The following is a 20,817-nucleotide window of genomic DNA, read 5'->3' on the forward strand; positions in this document are numbered from 1 at the left end:
CCTGATTCAATGGCCAATTTCTTGCTCAAAAACACCTAAAGAGCTTTACCAGGTCACTCCGCAAACTGAAACATTTATGTTTGGGCCTTTCATGTTTCAACAACATGTTTCCTAAACCAACACCGGCTCTGGCAGCTTTCGGCAACCACCGTAGTTTCTCCTACAATCCCTGAAGAAGAAATGGTATTCAGCTGTCTGCTATCTGCAACTTCACCACTAGATGTCATTAAATCCCACAAACTGCTTCTTTAAAACACATCTACATTTCTGGATGGGTTACATGAAACGGTTTCTTAGCCAGGACTGATGGAGACCCTAACCTGACGGAAATAATCAGGGCATAAAAAAATCAAAATCAAAACAATTTCTTTCTCAACTCGTTTTTCTTCTTCTTTCTAAATCAAAAGAACAATTAAGATACATCGAGCTAACAATTAGAAAACTTGAAAAAGAGAATTTAGAGGCAGATTTTCTCCTTTTCTAATCATTATGCAAAGATAATACAAATTTAATTCATACTCCTTTTAATCTTCTTGTCCAAAGGTGAATGAGAGCATTTCCCCAAATATTGCTCTCCTCCTTTAACACCTCCAGCTTTACAGTCTGAACTCGACAGAGAGACGTGCTTCGTCTCAAAGCACTTGTTAAGTCTTCCTTTTTTTTCTCCCCCCTCTCTCTTCTTTAGCTTATTCTGGATTTTATCACTCGTATGTCCTCTTCTTCAAAAAGGATGTGCAGTGGTCTTTTCCAGTTTTTTCACGTAATCAAAAACAAAACAACACATTTGCAAATCATACTTCTCGTCAGAAACAGTTTCATACAAAAATGGAGGGTGATGGATCTGTGACACAAGGAAGGCTTTTTGCGGGTGACATGCTGCTGTGACGGGGGGGCGGGGGCTTAAATGCGTGGCCTCGGCGGCCAACATTCAGAATCATGCATGGGATCAGGAGCAGGGCCGAGTGTGAAACGTTTCAGGTCACATACTGTTCTGTTTTGTTAACGCAGCCCCTCAGACCGGAGTTGTGCTGCTTCTGCTGAATACACCAACAGACTCGACTCTGCTCTTTTTCTGTGGTGTGTTTTTTTTTCTTTTTTTTGAAAAAAAAAAACAAAACAAAAACAAACGGAGAAAGGGAAAAAAAAAAAAAAAAACAATCCTTTTTTTTTCAAATTTAGAAAAAGCTATATACACATTGATAACAATGTTAAATTCATAATGTACAAGAGTAGTAAAACTTTACAGTCAGAAAAAGTAATTGTATTTTATCCTCCCTACTTTGGCTAAAAAAAATAGAAATCAACATCTCTAAAATGTAATACTTTTTTCTTTAAAACAAAACAATAATACATACAATGCGTTGTTCTCACCCTGCGTCGTGTCAAAAGCACGCTCTGTCCAACCAGAGTCCAACAAAACAGAACAAGACTTCCCTAAAATCAAGTGCTTTTGTTTTTCTTTCCAGGGCCGACGAGATCTGCTGCTATTTACAGTTAAGAGCTTATTAATCAGTTCATTACTTTTAAATTATGCAACAAATTAATGCATTTCAAATGCCAAATTGTAATGCAATCACTTGTTGCTAATCAAGGGTTTTCTTTTCTTTTCAATATGTGCTTTGGGATGTCGCTGTTGTAACAGACTGATGAGAAGCAAAAGTCAGTAAGCTTCAAATGATCAAGCTGGTATAGATTTTTTTTTTCTTCTTTTTCCATGCACAAAGCAAGCCAGAGCTCAGCAGAATAGAGACACAAGTTCAACAGTTTATCTTTTTTTGGTAAAAAAAAAAACAAAAAAAAACAAATCATCAGTCATGTAATCCCAAATTACAGTATTTTCTCTACAGTTTTACAGCTAAAGAAAACAGAATGCATAAAAACAGAACTTTTCATTTCATTGTTTAGAGGTGGGGAAATCCTCTTTAGTGATAGGTGGAGTCACGCCAGTTAGGGGCTAGTTCAGGGGATGGGTGGGAGGGGTCAGGCGGGGCTGTTAGTCTGGGCAAGGCACTATGGGTCGGGGGCCCTGTTTGCTTTGCCACCCCTGACCTGCAACTCTCCCATCCAACCGCTAGAGGGCAGTCAGAACCACATCACAAGCCAAAGGAGAGGATTCCTGATTATCTTCAAATGGAAAGAAATTTAGCTTTGTTTTGTTTTGTTTTGTTTTTTTGTTGAAAACTTGTCCTTGGGCTTATAATCTCCATTATTCTTTTTTTTTTTTTTTTTTTTTGCAAGGATGCTGAGAACTTGCGCTTCAGTTGGAGTAGATAAAAGGTAGGCAGGTAGCTCTTCTTCCTCCTCTTTTATCCTCTAACCACAAAGCATCAGGCCGCCTCCCTGAGACGAAAAATTACAATCTAGATTTCATGTCAGTTAATAGTTCTTATGGCACACAGGATTGTCCCAGTCCAGCTCCTTTGCAGAGGGGAAGAGGAGGGAGAGGGAGGGGGGGTGGGGGTGGGTTCCTCCTCTTTAAAACTTTTTAACCAGCTCACACATCTGCGTCGTGATCAGCCACAACAGACCCAATCCATGGCATTTACAGAAAATAAAGGTCATCTCTTGATATTCACAGTAGAAAAAATATACATACACAACACAAAAAAAAACAGAACAGAGACACAGACAACAAACTGGAGGAGATGTGGGATTTGAACAGGCAGAATGACAGACTGGAGAAGAAGATAAAGAGTAGCACTTCAGTCCTGACTAGAGGTTGTGATGTAGATATGATTTACAAAGCATGAGGTCCACGGCTGAGCTTGGTTAGCTTTGGCTGCATAAAGCTGATCGCAGATATGCATCGAGTGACAGGACTCACATCAGCAGGTGTCAGCAGAGAAGCAGTCTGAGAGGAACGCCGCTTCTTCCAGTGCCCGGGGAAGCAAAAACAACAGGCTGCTCGAAAAGTCCACTGGCTCTCCGTCTTTAAAAAGGGTTTCACGAGTGAAATGCAAAACGCAGAGAGATTTGATGCCGAAGTTTGGAAATGAGCAGCAAAATCGTAAGATTTGCTGCAGAAATGGGACAAAATCTGGAGTCGCTTCCCCGCCACACAAGAGGAAGCAAAAGCACGGAGGCGGGAGGGGCATTAAACGCACCACAGAGAAGAGAGATCCTCATCTGCGGTGCTGGTGATGAGCAATGAAGTCATATTGTTTGTAGTGAGGGGACACTGAGTGGGTGAGGATGACTGAGGCTCCTTAAACTGATTCCTCCATACGCACTGAGGTAGACTCTGGCCAAACACAAAGACGACGACAATAACTCACGAACTAACTACCAAACAGACGAGCGCTCCTGCTGCTCAACACACACCGTGTCATCGCTCCACTCCCGAAGCCTCGCAAATGCTCGGACCACAAAGCCAACTGCGCTCTTCCCAAACAATGACAATGATCATAATAAAAATAAATATCTGGTATTTCAAAGATATGGGCGCCATCTTAATTAGAAATTGCATATTTTTGGGAGAACCCACCACAAAATAAGCAACTTAGATGGAGACGAGAGTTGCGTCCCACTTCCACACTACAAACTAGCTCTAGCTGTTGAGCGTCTGTGCTGGAAAACTAAAAGATGTCGAGCACACAAACTGCAAAACTTTACTCTGTGTGTGTGTGTGTGTGTGTGTGTGTGTGTGTGTGTGTGTGCAACTGAAGGGGATCAGGAATCCTTCTCCATTTGATTTTTCCTTTATTTTCTACGTCACAGAATTATTTACAAAGTACAAAAAGCCCAAGACTGTAACTCCTCAGAATGAGGTGCTAAAATCTACATCCTAACCTCAGGTGCCAACAACACAGACTATGGCCAATTACAGTGTCACTGCTAAAGCACTGCGTGAACATTAGCATCCGAACCTCAACACACTGGCAACAAGCCGGATCATAAAAATAAACCAAAACCAGCCCCCGAAGAGAAGTTCTTACAGCAGAAAACTGAATCTGAATCCCTTCGCCTCTGATGTGAGAGCAAAGAGTGTGTGTGTGTGTGTGTGTTGCACTAGCCAACATAATTAGCCTGAAAGTAGCTCTGGGTTTGAGAAGGCACTGGTAAAATATGGAGGCAGCTTCTCGGCTATCTCTGACTGGATTCTGTGGGCGCTTGTTGTTGGCAGAAGGCCGCAAACACTTTGGCTATTCTGTGAGTGCTGAATGCTGCTCAGTTGGATTGGCAACCGCACTGGTCTGAGTCCAAGAAAAATAAAAGAGTTCATCTTTGTTGGTCAGCTGACAATCACCCTACTGACTGAAGTGGTTGGAGAGTAAGAGAAAAGTGTTTACTGACTATCTGCTGCGGTGGCCTTTGGGCTCTGAGTGAATGTCCCACAGAGAGAGGTCACTTCTGTCGCAGATCTGAGCAAAGCTGCCGGGAACGTTTTTATTTTTATAACTATTCCTGACAGAGGGGGGTAAAGATCAAGATGTTTAAAAAATGTTCACCTCTCATTGCCATTCATCAACAGGAGAAAAAAAAAAAAAAAAAAAACCACAAAGAGTCTGAGGTGGCGTGGTGTCGGTACCGGCTCTGCCAACAGGCAGGCAAAAACAGGAGGGCGAGGGAACGAGGAGTTCCGACTAAAACCTGGAATGTGAGACCTGAGTGAAATAGCTGCTGCACACCGCGTCCTGGCTGCTTAGCTGCATGTGATAGCAGAGAGAATAAAAGGATTAGCAATCAACTCACAGTCCCCGCAGCTCTCAGAGACACTGCCCCCACCCTGCTCTCTTTTTACTGGCTGTGAATGCATTTGGAACTTTCCGTATCTTTCTCCAGCCCTCGACCACAAAACGTGGAAATTTCCACCAGGCAAATTTGGAGCAGCGAGTTCATTGGCCGACAGGAAGCCTGAGGAGGAACAGAGCGCAGGAGGCGTGTGTATGAGTGTGTGTGTGTGTGTGTGTGTGTGTGTGTGTGTGTGTGTGTGTGTGGTGCAGAGCAAACCTAACGGGGGATGTGATGTGTGAAACTTCTATAGAATCATTCTGAATACAGAGGGCCTGAAGTGTGATGAAGGGAATGCTTCTTCTCAGTGATTGAAATTCTGATCATCATCATCCACATCACCCACCTTGGCCCGAGAGTTGGTGCTAATTCTTGCGCAGCCTAAGAAGCAACCAGCAACACCGACAAGCCAGGACTGTCAAGCTACCACGAGTGACGCGCTCGCCAACCACAACTAGGTCCTTCCACGCGATTTTCCTCGGATGACAAGACAAATCAAAGTGAAATAGCCGATAGCAAACACACCCGACTCCAGTGGGATCTGACCAGAGAACGACAGCAGGCACCGAGACACAAACACAACAGATGCGCTTTGAGCGAGAAAGATCTCCTCCCCTTCATAAAGCTTTCTTTGTTTGGTGTTGTTGCGCGTCGTCGTCGCCACCGACCGCTTTAAGTGAGAAACAAGGTTTGCAAAACGTCGAAAAAAAAAAAGATGCAGAGTTTACAATATCGGAGGGCTTTCGCGTCGAGAACTCGAGGGAGGCTGCAGGCCTAAGACACAGAGAGCACTGATGGTAGATTAGTGTGATTTCTGGGGCTAGAAAAATAAGAAAGAAAAAAAAAAAACAGAGAAAACCTGACAAAACGAAATACTAGCAAAGCCTCTGATGAAAAATATTACAAATAAGATCTATTTACAAAAACATCAATGTCATACAGTATATTATATAGAAAATATCGGCTGAGAAACACCGATATTTCATATATACTATCTATATGTTATATATATTTATATATTTCTATACCCACTAATATATATGAAAGCAGCAGCTATTGGTCAGTCTGAGGAACTCTTTTGTCCAATTCTTAACTGTTTAAATATCCTTCAACCATATAGTGAGGACACAGAAATAAAAAAAAAAAAAAACGAGGAAGAAAAGAGAGAGAGAGAGAGAGAGAGAAATAAGCATAAAGCAAATAAATTAAAACTATTCACCAAACATCAGATGAATCTGTGTGTCGTTTGGAATTTCTGCAGAACCAACACAAAAAAGAAAAGGAAAAAAAAGGAAAAAAAAAAAAAAAACATTCCTCCTCTAGGAATAGATGTTTGTTCTAGGATCAAGTCTTTGCAAGTCATCCCACTGATTAAGTCATTGTACAAAAGGGAAATTAGTGTACACGCTGATAGACACTTCTCTTTGTTTATAGGCCACATACAAAAAGGCCACTATCTGAGTAAAAAGATTTCATTTGGAGAAGGAAAAGGAAAAACACAGAAATGTGGAAATGCAGAATGGCGGGAGGATGGGAGTCTTAGGGAAGGTGGAGCACGAGCAGCCTTCTTGGTTGTCTAAGGTTTGTTGTGTTCACAGTTTTTTTTTTTTCTCTTTTCTTGTTTTAATTCTTAGTTTGTTTGTTTTTTTTTTGTCCCCCCCCCTCCCCCTCTCCCTCCGCACGGAGTCCTGGAAACATGGCAAAAGTGAAAAACCATAGATCTGGTTATCACGAAGTCTGATGTGTCGTGGAGCAAGCAAAAAAAAAAAAGAAAAAATGTTTGCATCCCTTGCTTGCCTCTGTTCGGCAGCCACGAGGAAGAAAAGAAAAAGTCCTGAGATCTGTGTCGGTTTTTTGAAGGGCTTCTCCAAGAATAAGAAAATCAATAGAAAACTTTGAGAGGAACACGAAGGACACAGGTAAATGGACTGGAAGAGAGGGTGGGGGGGGTGGGAAAGGTTAAACGAGTCATTTTAGGAAACAGGAAATGTTAGGAAGGGCTGGATCTGGGCAATGATAAGATTCTTCCGTTTTTCTTGCCACCGTTCATGTGCGTGTAGGGGACATGCTCCTCATAGTTCCCCCTTAGGGCCACTGAGGGCCCGCTGTCCCTGCCTAAGCTCTCCTCTCTTTGAGAGTAAGAAGACGGGTCCAGGGGGATGCTCTCCATGTTGTCCAGGTCCAGGTCAAACTCCTCGGTCTCGGGGACTTTGTTCTCCTCGCTGTAGAAGAAGGACACCTCGTGGAAAGATGGGTGCAGGTCGTCCCGCAGCATTTCGATGATCTCGTGGAACGTTGGCCGCATCTTGGGATTGTACTGCCAGCACATCTGCATTAGGTTGTGCCTTGGAGAGGAATTAAAAAGAAAAGAGATACAAAGGGAAATGAGTATGAAGATGACTGCACTGGTACTGTAGGTTTGTGCTAATTCAGCTCTCTTCTATGCAGCGATTGTTGGACCCTGTAACATACTTTGGTAGCCTGATGCGAGAGCGTTAAAATGCACATTAGTATATGGGGTAAAGTTTCCTTTTAATATTGAAAGTCTTGCATGCACTCACATCCTCTCAAGGCAGTTCTCTGGCCGGTCCAGGTATCCTCCGTCCATAACAAACTTCAGGACCTGCTCATTGGATAAACCCTGGTAAGGCTGCTCTGCTAGTGTGCTGACTTCCCACAGCACAACCCCGAAAGACCTGCGTACACACACACACACACACACACACACACACACACAAGCAGACGTGGTGAATTGCTCCAGGTAATCAGCATTACAAATCCTCCGCAGCAAGCTCCTGTGCTGTGACTTACCAGCAGTCTGAGTGGGCAGTGAAGACTCCGTCTTTCAGAGACTCTGGAGCCATCCACCTGACAGGAAGCAGGCCTTTCCCACCTTTACGGTAGTAGTCGGTCTCGTAAATGTCTCGTGTCATTCCAAAGTCTGAGGGCGAGAGTTGAAGAATGACACAACAGTCCAGCTTTCAGCAAACCGTGTTAATGCACCCCCCCCCCTCCACTGAAACACGTCACCAACTTAAATCAAACACAAACGTCTGTACCTCCAATCTTGACGGTGAAGTCCTCTGCCACCATGCAGTTTCTGGCTGCCAGGTCTCTGTGGACAAACTTCTTGGCGTTGAGGTAAGCCATGCCATCTGCAATTTCCGCGGCAATCTGGAGCATGTCTTTCAGAGTAGGTGGCGGACGGCCCGACGGGTTGTTCTACAAATCACGCACAGAAATGTAAGATATGACGCCTGAAATCATCACAGCACATCTCAGCTTAATTATTGCCTCCACTCGGGACAATTCTTAGAAAAAAAGAGGCTACAGTAAGTACAAAGTGAGTTTATAACAGTTCATATCAATCATTTGACCACATGGCTTCGCTCGCAATGAAATAACTGATGTGCTCTGAAGTGAACAGAGGACCACACCTCAGAGTCCGGTCTCAGACTCCGCAGGTAGCTCTTCAGGTCACCGTGAGTCATCAGCTCCATCACCACCAGCGTGGGCTGACCTTTGGACACCACACCCAACAGACGGACCTGCAAACCAATAGGTGCGTTCACTTGGTGACCTCCACTCAACACAGCATTGAAATACATCTTTTTTTGCCAGCCTACGGCTTCCCCCTGTGCTCTAAAGTAATCACATTAATGACAATCAATGATTTCCTATCAAGAAATCTGATTGTAAAACCTTTAGATAGCCGTCATTTTGCTCTCTCTTGCAACTAAATTCTGACTCTGTGTAACACTGATACTATTTCAGCAGATACACATGACCTAAAAAACAACTCACTGCCACAGATCTTGCTGAATATCAGCGATGAAAGTCCAACTTTGTAAGGAAGTGCGTATATTTTTCCAGGAAGGAAATATTTTGCTTAGTTTTGCAGGTTCTTGTAGAGCGTGATACAGAACTTTACGCCAATCTAGCAGAAACTGAACGTTAAAGCAGTTTTTGTTTTTTTTTCCTATCGTGGCTTTTCCTTAAAATCCGAGATGACAAAAAGCTTGTAAATTGGAGGACAACAGGTATGAAAAAAAGACTCTACAGACTCTCTAAAAAACCTAACAACTACAACTGTTGGATAAAACAACCACACTGAATATACGGCCGTGCATCTTCTTCAAAAGACAATCATACACGCGGTGACTCTTGTGATGTGTATTAAAAATAAATGCTTTTCTGATATATTTGACTTCCGGACTGGGGTGAGGGTGTAATTTCTGTTCACCCAGCCGCAATGCTCATAAATCAGTGAATCCCCCCCCCCTCGTCGCAGGGTAAATAATAAAATTCTCTCCTGCTTTGCAACATGATTTTTACAGCTGATGGAACAACACATGGCAGCTTAACTGGTGCCCAGTAGGTTGTGTGATGAAATAGTAATGGCAGTCGCAATTGCTTATCAAGTGTGAACACTTGTTTTGGAGTCAAACTGTGTGTCAATATGGCAACTTCAACACAACAAGCGAGTCACGAGTGTATGAGTCAAACATGTTCACGCTGGTTTCAACATGATAGAAGGCTGAAATATACTCTAACTTCTGAGAGCACAGAGCGGCCTCAGCAGGGTTCGAACTGAAGCTATACCACGTGGGCGTGGTTTAAGGAGCCAGTCGTACCACATGGTGACAGCTGAAAGCCTTCATGACCGAAGCTTCGTTGAGGAACTCGATCCTCTCGCGCAGGCTGGCCGATTCATTGACCGTCTTGACGGCCACGCGCGTCTCTGGCTCTCCTTTGATGATGTCCTTAGCGATCCCCTCATACACCATGCCGAAGGAGCCCTGACCCAGCTCTCTGAGCAGCTGGATTTTCTCCCGGGGCACCTCCCACTCATCAGGAACGTACACTACGCAAAACAAAACAGACCCAAATTAACTATTTACAAATCATCTCATGACCATCTCTCTTTTTTCCCCCCCTCAAATAAACACAACAGTTATTTTACAGCCTGCTATTACAGAAACAAATACAGAGGGAGCTAAATATGTTTCACATTCTCATCTGAGGAATTATGTGATGATATTTTTCTTACTGTCGCTGGCACTGAAGTATTCAGGATTTGGTGAGGTGATGAGATCTCCTAACGGGCCTTCTGTTTGCCTGGAACAAAACCACGGAAAAGCATCTGAGACACTGCTCACTGTGTTAAGATGTGTCCTGAATCCATTCATCCTGCTCCTATTCACACAGGTTTGGGTCATGCGATACAGTCTGCACAGTTTAGATATTCAAAGGCTTTACCTCTTCTTGATCATCACAAAGACTCCCCCTCCCACAAACAGCAGCAAGATTAGGAAGATGACCGGACCGCTCACAATCCAAATCAAACCAGGATCAGCTGCAGCAAACAGAAAGTCGTCACTGGTCAGCTCAAATTTAAGAAGACACAGGTCTGAGTTACTGAACACCTTATATACAAAGCAGACAGTTTTAATGCGATTTAGCCACTCTAATCGGCATAAAGGAAATCATGATAATATGTGTGTAAAAGTGCAAATGAAAGTTTAGCTATGTCAGCCTTTAGTCTTACGGTTGGGCATGAAGAAGTAAGTGGTTTCTGTAAAAGAGCCATTTCCCGCCAAAGACGTCGCTCGGACCCTCACGCTGTAATTTCCAGGCTGCAAAAGTGACAGCTTGGTGCCACCCATCTTAAGGTAGGCCGGCCGTGACACACAAGCCGTGTGATCCTGGACAGAAAATAAATCGGGGGCCATGATGAGACAAAACAGGCACTTAGTGTGTATTAGGGAACAAAGGTTATGCTAAATATTGCTTCACCCAAAAACAAAGTGTTGTTTTTTTCCGCCCCAAAGAGAGTTTTACTACAAAACTGTGACCTTTTAACAGCAAAGAGTGCTCAGAGTTCGCTTCAGGAAAGAATTTGAATAAACACCAAAAGCAAACTTATTGTATTAATAAAGAACATTGTGTGAAAGTTTAGAACTGAATATTTTTATTTTTGAATCTGTGGAACACTGTTCATTTAACACCAACAAGGAGGTAAACCTTTCACAAATGTTTAGAGCTGCATGCACCACCCAATAGCTCCAAACCATTCAGAAAGTTCTACCCTCTGAGCACGCTCTATATATGGGGTAAAATTCCAGCTGAAGTTAATTGAGACCCTGGTACCGAGCATCTCCAAAGGGTCCTCGTCCCTGAGCAAAGTTCCTACAACCGGAACAGCTTCCGTGTGTGGATCTGCATCTTTCCGCTACACATTGCGTGATTTAACATTCTGTTAATGAAGGCAACAAAGAGAACCAGAACCACCAGGCTTTCTGACTCTAACGATGGGCTCCAGAGGTCGTATTTGCTCATTAGGTTCACGTTCAATAAAACAGCAGCGACAGTGTGCAGAGACAAAAACACAATAGAAAAAGAAGTTAATAAAATATGATGCCGCTGGCATGCACCAGTCTGTTTCTCCGGTGCATGCTGGGAGGTCTTCCTGCACTCTTACCTCAACATATGACACAGATTAACTCCAACTATAATTCTTGGGTTGAATCAAGTAGGTTTTGTAAAACTCTGGACTCTTAAGACTCCATGAACAGATGTTCTTATAAGGGTTTAGATACAAAATATATCAAGTATTGAACAATAGTATTTATGCTGTTTTTCAGTGTACTTTTGTATATACATAGCACTGTATTATTAATTATGTGTAAAATGAACAACTTTGTTTCAACAGCCATGACTTTTGGCTCCCTCGAGTCTGTTCAAATCCACCAGTTAAATTTTGCTCCGGGCCCCCCACAGTGCGACAAACCAAATAATTAATTCAAAGCGCCAACGTGCTGTAAACTTGGTATTAAATAAATCAACAATGAATAGAGACATGTTTGGGCTGCAGGATGTGTGCAGTGAGAAGAGGTGTCGTCTGTGCTGCGAATCCATCCCTGCCACTGAATTCTAGTCTTCCTTCCTGCCTCTGTCACTATGGTAACAGAGCTGCCACTGGCTCATAAGGTCAGGTAGCGCAGCAGTGACTGACGACAAACGATGAATTCACACGCTTACAGCAAGTAAACAACATCACTTGCACTTAAGCTCACGAATTAGATCAATGTTTCATATGCAAACAGACAGTGGAAGTGCACACACAGGTAGCATTGCCAGGTTATATTTCCCTTTGTACCCAAACATCGTATATAGTAAACCCTTTCCTGCTGTACTCCTCTCCCCTGATTATACCAGATCTCTGCATTGTTCTCCTCGATAATGCTTTTCTGCCACACCTGCGCGACCACTTGAGCTTTTCCTTCCAACAGAATCTTTCAGATAGCCATTATGCCTAAAAAAAGGGGTTGAATATCAATCCTCCCTTCCTCCATTTCCCTCGACCTGTAAACGTTTGCTAATTGTTGACACTGACCTCTGTGTCTCCAACCTTTCTGTAGAAGACCTCATAAAGGATGATGAGACCGTTCGGGGACTGAGGCGCATTCCACTTAATCAACACATAGGGAGGCTCTGCCGTCACGATCTCATGGGTAACGGGGCCTGGGATGTCGTCGGCTTTTTCTGCAAAAAACACAGAAAAAGGAAAAACGCTTTGAAACTATCGGTGGAGACAATTTCCTCTCAGACAAGAATCTGATAAGGATACTGATATTTGCCAATACTGAATGCATAAGGAATATCGTTTGTGTGTGTGAGACGGACACATAGGGGTTTACATCTATGTAAAAGTGTACTTGTTCTTACCCTCTGGCATAGTCCGGGCACTAACGAATGTGGCCAAGCTGCAGCGTTGTTTGATGTCCGTCGGTGGCTGCAAGTCATGATTGCAAGCCATGATTTCTATCTTATAACTGGTGAAATGATGCAGGTTGGAGATGACCGTTGACTCCTTTTGGAACACCTTTAGCTCCACCTAATTAGAGAAACACCCACACAAAAACAGTCGGCAACAGTTAAATGCACAGTTAAACGCACCGAGCTACAGATAATAGCTGTTATTGGGCTATTCAACCCAATTTGAAGCATGTACTGTGCACCTCGGCCCATTTGAGTCATTCAAAGCTGAGAACAGTTCTACTTTTTCACAAGCAAAGTTGTGACTGTCAACGTATATCAATGTAATGGAAGTGTTTAAAGAAATTCAGCGTTTAAAGTACTTTTAATGTGCATGCATCACTACACCCAAAAAGCAGTAGGATAGAAAACTGAACAAGTGATAAACAACAACATTTACACAACATTAACAAAGATGACTGAGACCTTAGATTCCTCTTCATCCTTGTCTTCATATTTAGGGGAGGCAGTGGTGGAGCCGAACTGCAGATTAGCCATTGTTGTCAGAAAGAGAGAAGATTGGGTGGCGTTGGCGACGCCCACTGATCGCCGTCGACGAACTCTGAAGGAACAAAGTAACGGAGTTACCAAAAGTAAAGGTTTCAGGATAAATCTGGGGTTAGGGTTAGGCTCTGAGGTTGCTTTAATTTTACTGTATTTATTGTTTGTGTTCTCCGGACATGGCAGTACGATAGAGATCCACTGATTGAGAAGTCAAAAGCATTTTGTGTGTGCGAAACACTTGCAGATGACAGACGGAGCAGCTGTGCTCACACTGACCTTTACAATAACAAGTCTGACTTCTTGACATTTATCCACAATTACCTCCCGCTGCTCCTCTGGGGGAACAAACAACCCTTTCCACTGGGTGGAGCCAATGAGGAGGAACCGCTTTACTCTCTGTCGTTATGGCTATCATTCACCATGAAGGACTAATGCGCTTAAAGCATAGAAAAGAAAAATATCCTTGTCCTTGATCAGTGGAAGGGCTGCTATAGTGATGCCTCGCCTCTGTTGTCCTGCAAAGCACGTGACTGAGCTGAGGCAGAGCTGATACTTGTGTTTCTCTTTACGCGATAAACTAAGAGCGCATGAGGAGTTCTCCCTGTACCGAGCCCTTTGGCCTGCTCAGGAGCATGGGCTCAGCTGAGGTGCGTTTGAGGCCGAGTGTTTGTGTGTCTCCAACAGGCAGTCTGGATGACTGCACTCCTGAATGGCATGAATGATAATGGGTACAGTAATCGCTCCCCAAGGGAGGTGGAGAGAGACTGTGGGGGTTTGTGAGGGTGTCAGGGGAGAAGGAAGGGGCACTGAAGCCCAGACACACACAGCACCTCCCACCTTCAGCGTCCCCCCCCTCACTGCGGTGCCCAGCACAAAAACAGGGGTCAAGAAAAACCCCACACACAGATATTGAAGAGACAGAGTTGGCAAAGAGCTGCTTTAAGACACACATTGTGGTGTTCGGGACAAAAGAGGAGAGGTTGAGCTCGGCCGAGGGGGGGCTCAGTAGTCACAACAGAAACAAAGAAAGCAAGACGCTCCTCCCGCTCTAACGCTTACTGCGCTGAATTTTCAGTGAACACGAGACTTTAAAAGACAAGCATCAATTCATTAAGGTGGTAAACTGCTCGAGGGTAGATGTTCTCGAGTGGCCGCGCTGTTAACCAGGAAGCTCATAAGTTTGGGGTCTCACCGGAAGCTATTAGGGTGATGAACCTGTTGCAGCTACAACAACAAACTGACAGCAAAAAAGACTAATTAAAAACTGGTTGCACTGCTGTCACCCAATACCGCCATGGTGCATTTGCATTCTCTGAAATTAATGCTTAGTTTTGGTCATGAGCTGCGTACCTGGTCACAAACACTTCATTGTGGAGGTAGTTCTCAAAGGTCTTGCGGTACTCTATCTCCTCCTGCTCCTTCTTTAGCTGGCTGTCTGTCTTGGGGCAAGCGCAGCACTTGCCCCCTGAGGTGGGCTCATCAGTGTGGTTCCACTTCTGCTCATCCTCACTGTCCAGGTGGGTTGGGGTACGAGACGGCAGCTTCATTCCTGGGCGGGAGAGAACGGTGTCAGGGAAGCCCAGGGAGACGGTTGTAAAGGGAGCAACTGATTTGCCAACACTCTTACCGGCAAATGGGGCGAACTAACCTTGTAGGCAGTAATCGAATTTTTCGAGGTCGCTGTCCTCGGGCTGCTTGCGACAGATGACCCGGTAGTGGGTGATGTTACCGTTGGGATTGGTTGGAGGCTTCCACTTCAGTATGATCTGAGAGGAGGAGTTGGAGGATGAGATGGGGTCCAGAGGCACAGTGGGCTCTGAGGGGAATTAAAAAAAAAAAAAAAATCATTAAGTGTTATGACAAAGAGAACAATGTGAAGCTTCTCAAATATTTGAATAAGATGAGTCTAGTGACGCTGCACAAGTGCAAACACAGAAAGACAAAGATTAAAACATGAGGTGAAACACAATCACTTAAATGCGTGACACAGCCAAAGGTTTTGCAGAAAGGGTAAAGTGACACAAGACTGCCAACTAAGCAATCCTGCATGAGTGCACGGCAGGGTTTAATCACGCAAAACACTCAGCAAATTATTTATGAGGAGGGGGAATGTATTCGGTCCATTTATTATGACCCAACAACACGCACCATGTGTTTTGGGAAGAAACACCAAACAAATGCGCAGGCATGAAAACACACTCTTGACTCTTTAAGTCAAAAGAGTGAAAAGCCCAAAAAGCAGGCTTTTATATTGTCAGATATTCTACAAAACATGCACAGTCCAAAGTGTCAAACAAAGTGGAAACTCTCTAAAAGCACGTTTAACTCACTGGAGGCACTGGTGCGGACGTAAATAATCTCGCTCTTGGCTCCATGAACCTGATGCTCATCGGATGACGACAGTTGGGTTTTAACCATGACAGCGTACTGAGTCCACGGTTTCAACGGTCGGATCAGGTGCCCCGGTTCGTCCGCCTTCTTGCCATCGACGGCGCGAGACGGCGGATCAACATCGGCAATCAACCAGCTGTTAGATCCACAGGCATCCTGTCCGTCAAACTCTGTCACGTTCTTGTGTGGCCTGCGGCGGTCGCAAAGAAAGATCAGAGAGTACAAATTAAACTAGAATAAATTAGATCTATCTATTGAAGTTTATGCAAAGGGAATGCAAAGCAACTAGCTAGAATAAATAAAAATGCAAGAAAGTACAACTCTCAATGAGAGGGGATGTTAGCATTAGCTATTATGATTGACTCACCAACTAAAATCTCCTGATCAGAGGATGAAAGGCAGCAGCTACATTAGGCCTCACTAACCTGCTCTGATTTGTGTTAAAAGGCAGAAAAGGGATTTTGCACAATTTACTTACGCTTCTTTGTATAGAACCATAAATCCCAGCAGGTCTCTGAAGTCTAACGGCCAAAACGGCTCCCACTTCAGTATAATCATGTTTGCTGAGGTCTTGATCATGGTGAATTTCAGCAGCTTCGTCTCACCTGACAGACAAAGTTGACAATACTCAATACTTTCATCTATGACAAGTTCATCTAAAAATATACTTTTTCTTTTTTTTTTAACCCCGATATTAGATATTAGAGATTATTTTTCAAATGTTGATACTTTTCTGAAAAACCAATTGTGTTCAGACTAAAAAATTTAACTGTACAACCCCACCGAAGTGAGTCACTCGGTGGCACAGAAGAAGAGCTGCCTCAAACATGTCGTATGTAGGAGGCCCGGACTTTATTATCTGGACTTAATGACATCGCCATGGTATATATTAGCTTTATGCTAGCCTGGTAGCTAGCTTTGTGTGCTATCAAACAACTGTTGAGAGCGTTTCAGATAGAGGGTGACGAGACATGAGGCAGCAATAAAGCGGATTGTAAACCTATTATAGTAAACTTTCACCATGAAAAGTTTTCTTCCACTGGTATTAAATCAGTCCCTTGATGAAAACTCTTGTATTACTCTTCACACAGAGACTTAGAAGTGAGACTTTGGTACTCAGAACTGAGCTAACATAACATAAGAGCTAAAACATCAGAGCTAACATAAACTAAAATACTGCAAACACCGGTCCCAAAAAGATCATCTAAAGCAGGACGTTCTGGTTATCTTACAGGAGGCCTGGTCTCCGTTGTTACGGACAGCAATGTCACTCTTCTGGTTGCGCTCCTTGGTTCCCGTAATCTCCTCCATCTTTCTGATTTCGGACATGCAAAGCTTGGAGTTGTAGTGGAAGAACGTGCGACCACGCTGGATTGTCAGGTTGTGCTTTGACCAATCCCACAGCTCACGGAGGTTCTGGTTGTCCAGCGCATAAAAGGAGTAGATACTAAAAGGTGACCAAGGGAAAGCAGAAGAAGATATTAATCGCTGTGTAAGACACAAAAAAAGTGGACTGGATGGTTAGGAAGAGGACTTACTCTACATCAAGATGCTCCCCCTTGATCACGCGAAGTTTTCGTAGGAAGGAGAGGGAAACCAGGGCGTAGGCTCTGCGCACAGAAAGGTAACCTGTGATCACCTCAATCTGTCCCAGACTAGCCTCCAACTCCGCTGCTATGTTATCTGTAAACAGAAAGAAGGTCGTACAGAGAGCCAGAAACAGTTAGACAGATGAACTAGAGCCTCCGCAGAGGGGCAGGCAGGGGATTATGTGTAAAACTACTTACTCCCGCCTCGAATCTTGATGATCATGTTGCCGTGAAGAACAGTGCACCCTCTTAAAGCCTGGGCTGAAGTTATTGAGTCGATCGTCTTGTTTCCCACACACAGTTTTGGACACAGGCCTGCACACGGTGAACACGTCAGCCTGCACCGAGACATGAACAGAGCAGAGATTAGGTCAACATGGAACTCCTGATGAAAGAGGAAGTCGGCCTCCATAAGAAATGAGCACAAATGTAACATAAAATCCCAACGTGAAAAGCTAAGTGTCAACATTTGGCTGTGAGAGCAGTCACACCGGCATGTAAGAAGCAGGCGGGGGGGGGCATACCGTAAATGTTTCTGTGCTTGGTTTTCAGAAATTCGGAGTGAATAGCATGAAGCTAAGTGACGTATTGATGTGGCGTGAATTGAGACCAGGTCATTTTAAATTCCAAGTGTCAATGTCTTCAGTGGATTATGACAGAAAGGCATTTATTATGGGGTCTACTCAGGTTTTTCCAACATGAGCAGCCATCGGCCTTCTTATTCGAGTCTCAACTCGTCTTGCTTTGCTCTGTTGTCTGCCTCCAATCGAACGTGAGGAATGCAGTCATGCGAAACAGAACTGACACAAACTTGTTTGCACCAAAGTATTCCCAGGTCAAGTGTGAGGTCATCTACCCAGAAACTGGGTCACGAAACAGGACAATGATCCCGAGAAAATCCACGACGGAATGACCGCGAAAGAAAAGAACGAAGGTGTTGCCGTGCGACGCTGTACAGAAGAGTGGGCTGATACTCCTCCACAATGATGTGAGAGACCGATAACAACATACAGAAAATCAAGGCATTGCTGCAAAAGGTTCTTCTACAAGCCACCGAATCATCACGAGATGGACTTGGTTTCACATGCACTGCTTCTGCATTTGAGCTTAGCTTTTCTTAGATGAACCGACAGTGCACCACGTCATGTGCAGTTTGTTCATCTGAGGTGTACTGACCTCATTTAAAGACCTTGTAAGAACCAGATTTCTTTTTTTTTTTTATGTCAGGATATGCAAAACCAAAGGGGGCGTGCTTCTTTTTCACTCGACTATATGCTAATTAAAACTGTCACTTGATTTTACTAAATGCTCATTACTTTCTAATGAACAACATGGCTGCAAACAGAAATCTAGTCGCTGGATGCACTGACGTATGTCAAGGTCAATAACTCTCTTAATTAATTAGATATAAGTCCCGTAGTAAACACAAAAGCTTTTCGGAGTAAAATCAGATTATACAAGCTCTCATCCACATCTGTGCCTCCTTGGTATTTATTAGCTCAGAGGCAACGGGGATGAATACGCAAAGAGAGCATAATCAGAGACAACCGAAACAACAAGGCTGAAGCACCAGCTGCTGTTCCCAACAGGCTTCCCTCTGTTTCCCTCTTTCAATTCTGTCAGTGATGTCGTCTCCCTGCAAACATGTGCTTTTGCACGAAATCACATATACACACAAGCGCGCACTGCACTGAGGCCTTGATAGTGCCTTTCAGGAAATTCATTCACAAAATGCACGTCTCGTCTAGCGAGCAGTTGGGAACATGCTGCACGGACAAAAGGGACCCTACGCTTCATTCACAAACGAGCACTTTGTCTTTTGAAACCCCCTCAAAAGAACATAATCCTCCTTTTTATTCCACTTCCAGCCTTGACCCTCCGAACAACAAAGGTCTGCTTAGGCATCGCCTAAAAACTCCCTGCTTTGGTTGGTTGGTTGGCGGGAAAAACCACGCACAGCTCAGAAAAGTCACGGATTCGTCACTGAAGAGGGGCAAAAAAAACCAAAAAAACAATAAGTTGGTTCGAATTTCAAATCAGACGGACGCAAGAGGAGATGACAATGAGGCACTATAGTGGATTTGGGAGCATTCAAATTAGCGTTTAAAATCTCCACGTTGAGCAGACGGTTACATCAAAGAGCAACCTCAACAGCCATCTTTTTTTTTTTTTTTTTTTTAAAGCAGCCCCTGCACATGGGGAGCAGCTAACAAAGGATGCTGTTGTTCACTGCATGGACCACGAAAACTCTGCATGTACTGCCATTTGTAAGCTCACCCTGCTTTTAATTCTATGTTTATGCAACTCTTATTATAATCCCCTCTCCAGGAAGCATACACACACACACAGTTACCCAAACTGTGCCCCTACTTCTCTCCCCCTAGCAACTATGTTGTGCTCACAATGTCATTTAGTATAAAGACATGAAATTCCCAGAGGTAATGTTTTGGTCTGGGTCTGGATTTTGCCATACGCTCAGAGATTCAAATGATCTTTTACACGCCTGGCTTCTCTCTTAGTTTCCATCTTATCAAGCTCTTAATAATGCACTCCAATCACAGCCCAAATCACAGTTTTCCCTCTATGACTTTGGCTGAGTGGAAACACTGTAATGAGCTCTCAAAAAACCCCACCAGAATATAAGAAAATTCAGGGGAATGTTGCGTCTCTCTCCCTCTCCCTCTCCCTCTCTCTCTCTCCCCCTCTTGGAAAAATCCTGTGTTCAGTTTCTCAAAAGTAACGCTCTAGTTGCAGGGCAGAAAGGGAAAATGTTTTGGGCTGTTGTACTGAAAACACAGACACACAGGCAGACAGGCTGGGCTCAATGGCAGCTCTTAAAGGGACAGTGTTTATCTGAACTCTGTGACTCGGACTCCGGGGTCTGTTAAAGCCATCTAGAGCCCGAGACCGCAGCTGACACTCGGGTTTGGTTAAGGCCCAACCCTGGCAGAACCAGACCAAGTATGCGTACGCACACAGAGTCGCACCGCTGTGCTTGTCGCACCGCTCCGAAAAGACGAGCAAACTCTCCGAGACAGTAAGAAACAGGAAAAGAAAAGAGGAAGACCATTAAGAGCACATTGAACGCAATTAGTCAAAAGCATCTGAAAGCGATCCCCTAACTGAGAGAGAAGCGTTTGCAAGAGAACCTCTAACCACAAAGAATTCTGGAGATATTCAAGCTTAATGGGACATCTGGTCCCTAAAAATAAATGAGTCATCTCCGTACGCATGACAATAACTTTACACACCGAATATCAAGAGTAACATTACACTTCGGGGAATGTTCTCGTCGGACGCAGCGTGGGTGGAAGCCTGACGAACAGTTTCCAATATCGTGGAATAACAAAGTCCATCTTAAATCTTGGTCACTTGAAAAATACCAAAGGACTTGAACGAAAAGGCAGGATTTATCATCCAGCAATTTATTGGGAACTGAAAAACCATGTTGTAAACCTTTGGGTCTCCATGGGATGGGAGTTTTTGTGAGCCGGGTTCCACTAATCTTGCGGGGACGTGGGTCTGTTTACACAGTTATGGGGGAATTGAACGGAGACAAAAAGCCAGTCCCCATAACCTAAATTATCACTTCTTAGGCTGGGAACATACTTAGGTTAGGCAAGTAGTGGTTAGGGTTAAAGTTAAATAAATCAATGTAAGTCACTGTAATGTTCTAGAGGATTTGGATATGCAAATTTGTGTGTGTGTATGTAGGCATCTCTGATGGATGATGTCTGCCTGACTGGGTGTGTGTGTGTGTGTGTGTGTGTAGCTTTTTGCCAGA

At 43.9% G+C, this 20,817-nt stretch overlaps 2 protein-coding genes across 2 annotated transcripts in view; one reads left to right on the forward strand and one right to left on the reverse strand.

The window, feature by feature from the left end:
- timm44 (translocase of inner mitochondrial membrane 44 homolog (yeast)) overlaps positions 1–4,516 on the forward strand; it is a 251,283-nt gene extending 246,767 nt beyond the window's left edge. Inside the window, exon 14 of the transcript XR_011916936.1 lies at positions 4,503–4,516. The gene's annotated coding sequence lies outside the window, so the exon portion shown is untranslated. The remainder of the gene's footprint in view (positions 1–4,502) is intronic.
- Positions 670–20,817, reverse strand: part of insrb (insulin receptor b) — a 72,887-nt gene continuing 52,739 nt past the window's right edge. Inside the window, exons 5-23 of the mRNA XM_072389495.1 lie at positions 17,232–17,371; positions 16,983–17,127; positions 16,677–16,891; positions 15,923–16,049; positions 15,384–15,634; positions 14,702–14,869; positions 14,404–14,602; positions 12,976–13,111; positions 12,460–12,628; positions 12,128–12,276; positions 10,280–10,436; positions 9,991–10,087; positions 9,782–9,849; positions 9,366–9,595; positions 8,169–8,279; positions 7,791–7,953; positions 7,543–7,672; positions 7,293–7,427; positions 670–7,076 (exon numbers count right to left, since the gene is read on the reverse strand). Of these exons, the coding sequence (XP_072245596.1) occupies positions 6,722–7,076; positions 7,293–7,427; positions 7,543–7,672; positions 7,791–7,953; positions 8,169–8,279; positions 9,366–9,595; positions 9,782–9,849; positions 9,991–10,087; positions 10,280–10,436; positions 12,128–12,276; positions 12,460–12,628; positions 12,976–13,111; positions 14,404–14,602; positions 14,702–14,869; positions 15,384–15,634; positions 15,923–16,049; positions 16,677–16,891; positions 16,983–17,127; positions 17,232–17,371 (3,145 nt within the window). The 3' untranslated portion in view covers positions 670–6,721. The remainder of the gene's footprint in view (positions 7,077–7,292; positions 7,428–7,542; positions 7,673–7,790; positions 7,954–8,168; positions 8,280–9,365; positions 9,596–9,781; positions 9,850–9,990; positions 10,088–10,279; positions 10,437–12,127; positions 12,277–12,459; positions 12,629–12,975; positions 13,112–14,403; positions 14,603–14,701; positions 14,870–15,383; positions 15,635–15,922; positions 16,050–16,676; positions 16,892–16,982; positions 17,128–17,231; positions 17,372–20,817) is intronic.

This window comes from Leuresthes tenuis, unplaced genomic scaffold (genome assembly GCF_036924035.1).
Source record: "Leuresthes tenuis unplaced genomic scaffold, fLeuTen1.0.hap1 SCAF_7, whole genome shotgun sequence".
Classification (NCBI taxonomy): Eukaryota; Metazoa; Chordata; class Actinopteri; order Atheriniformes; family Atherinopsidae; genus Leuresthes; species Leuresthes tenuis.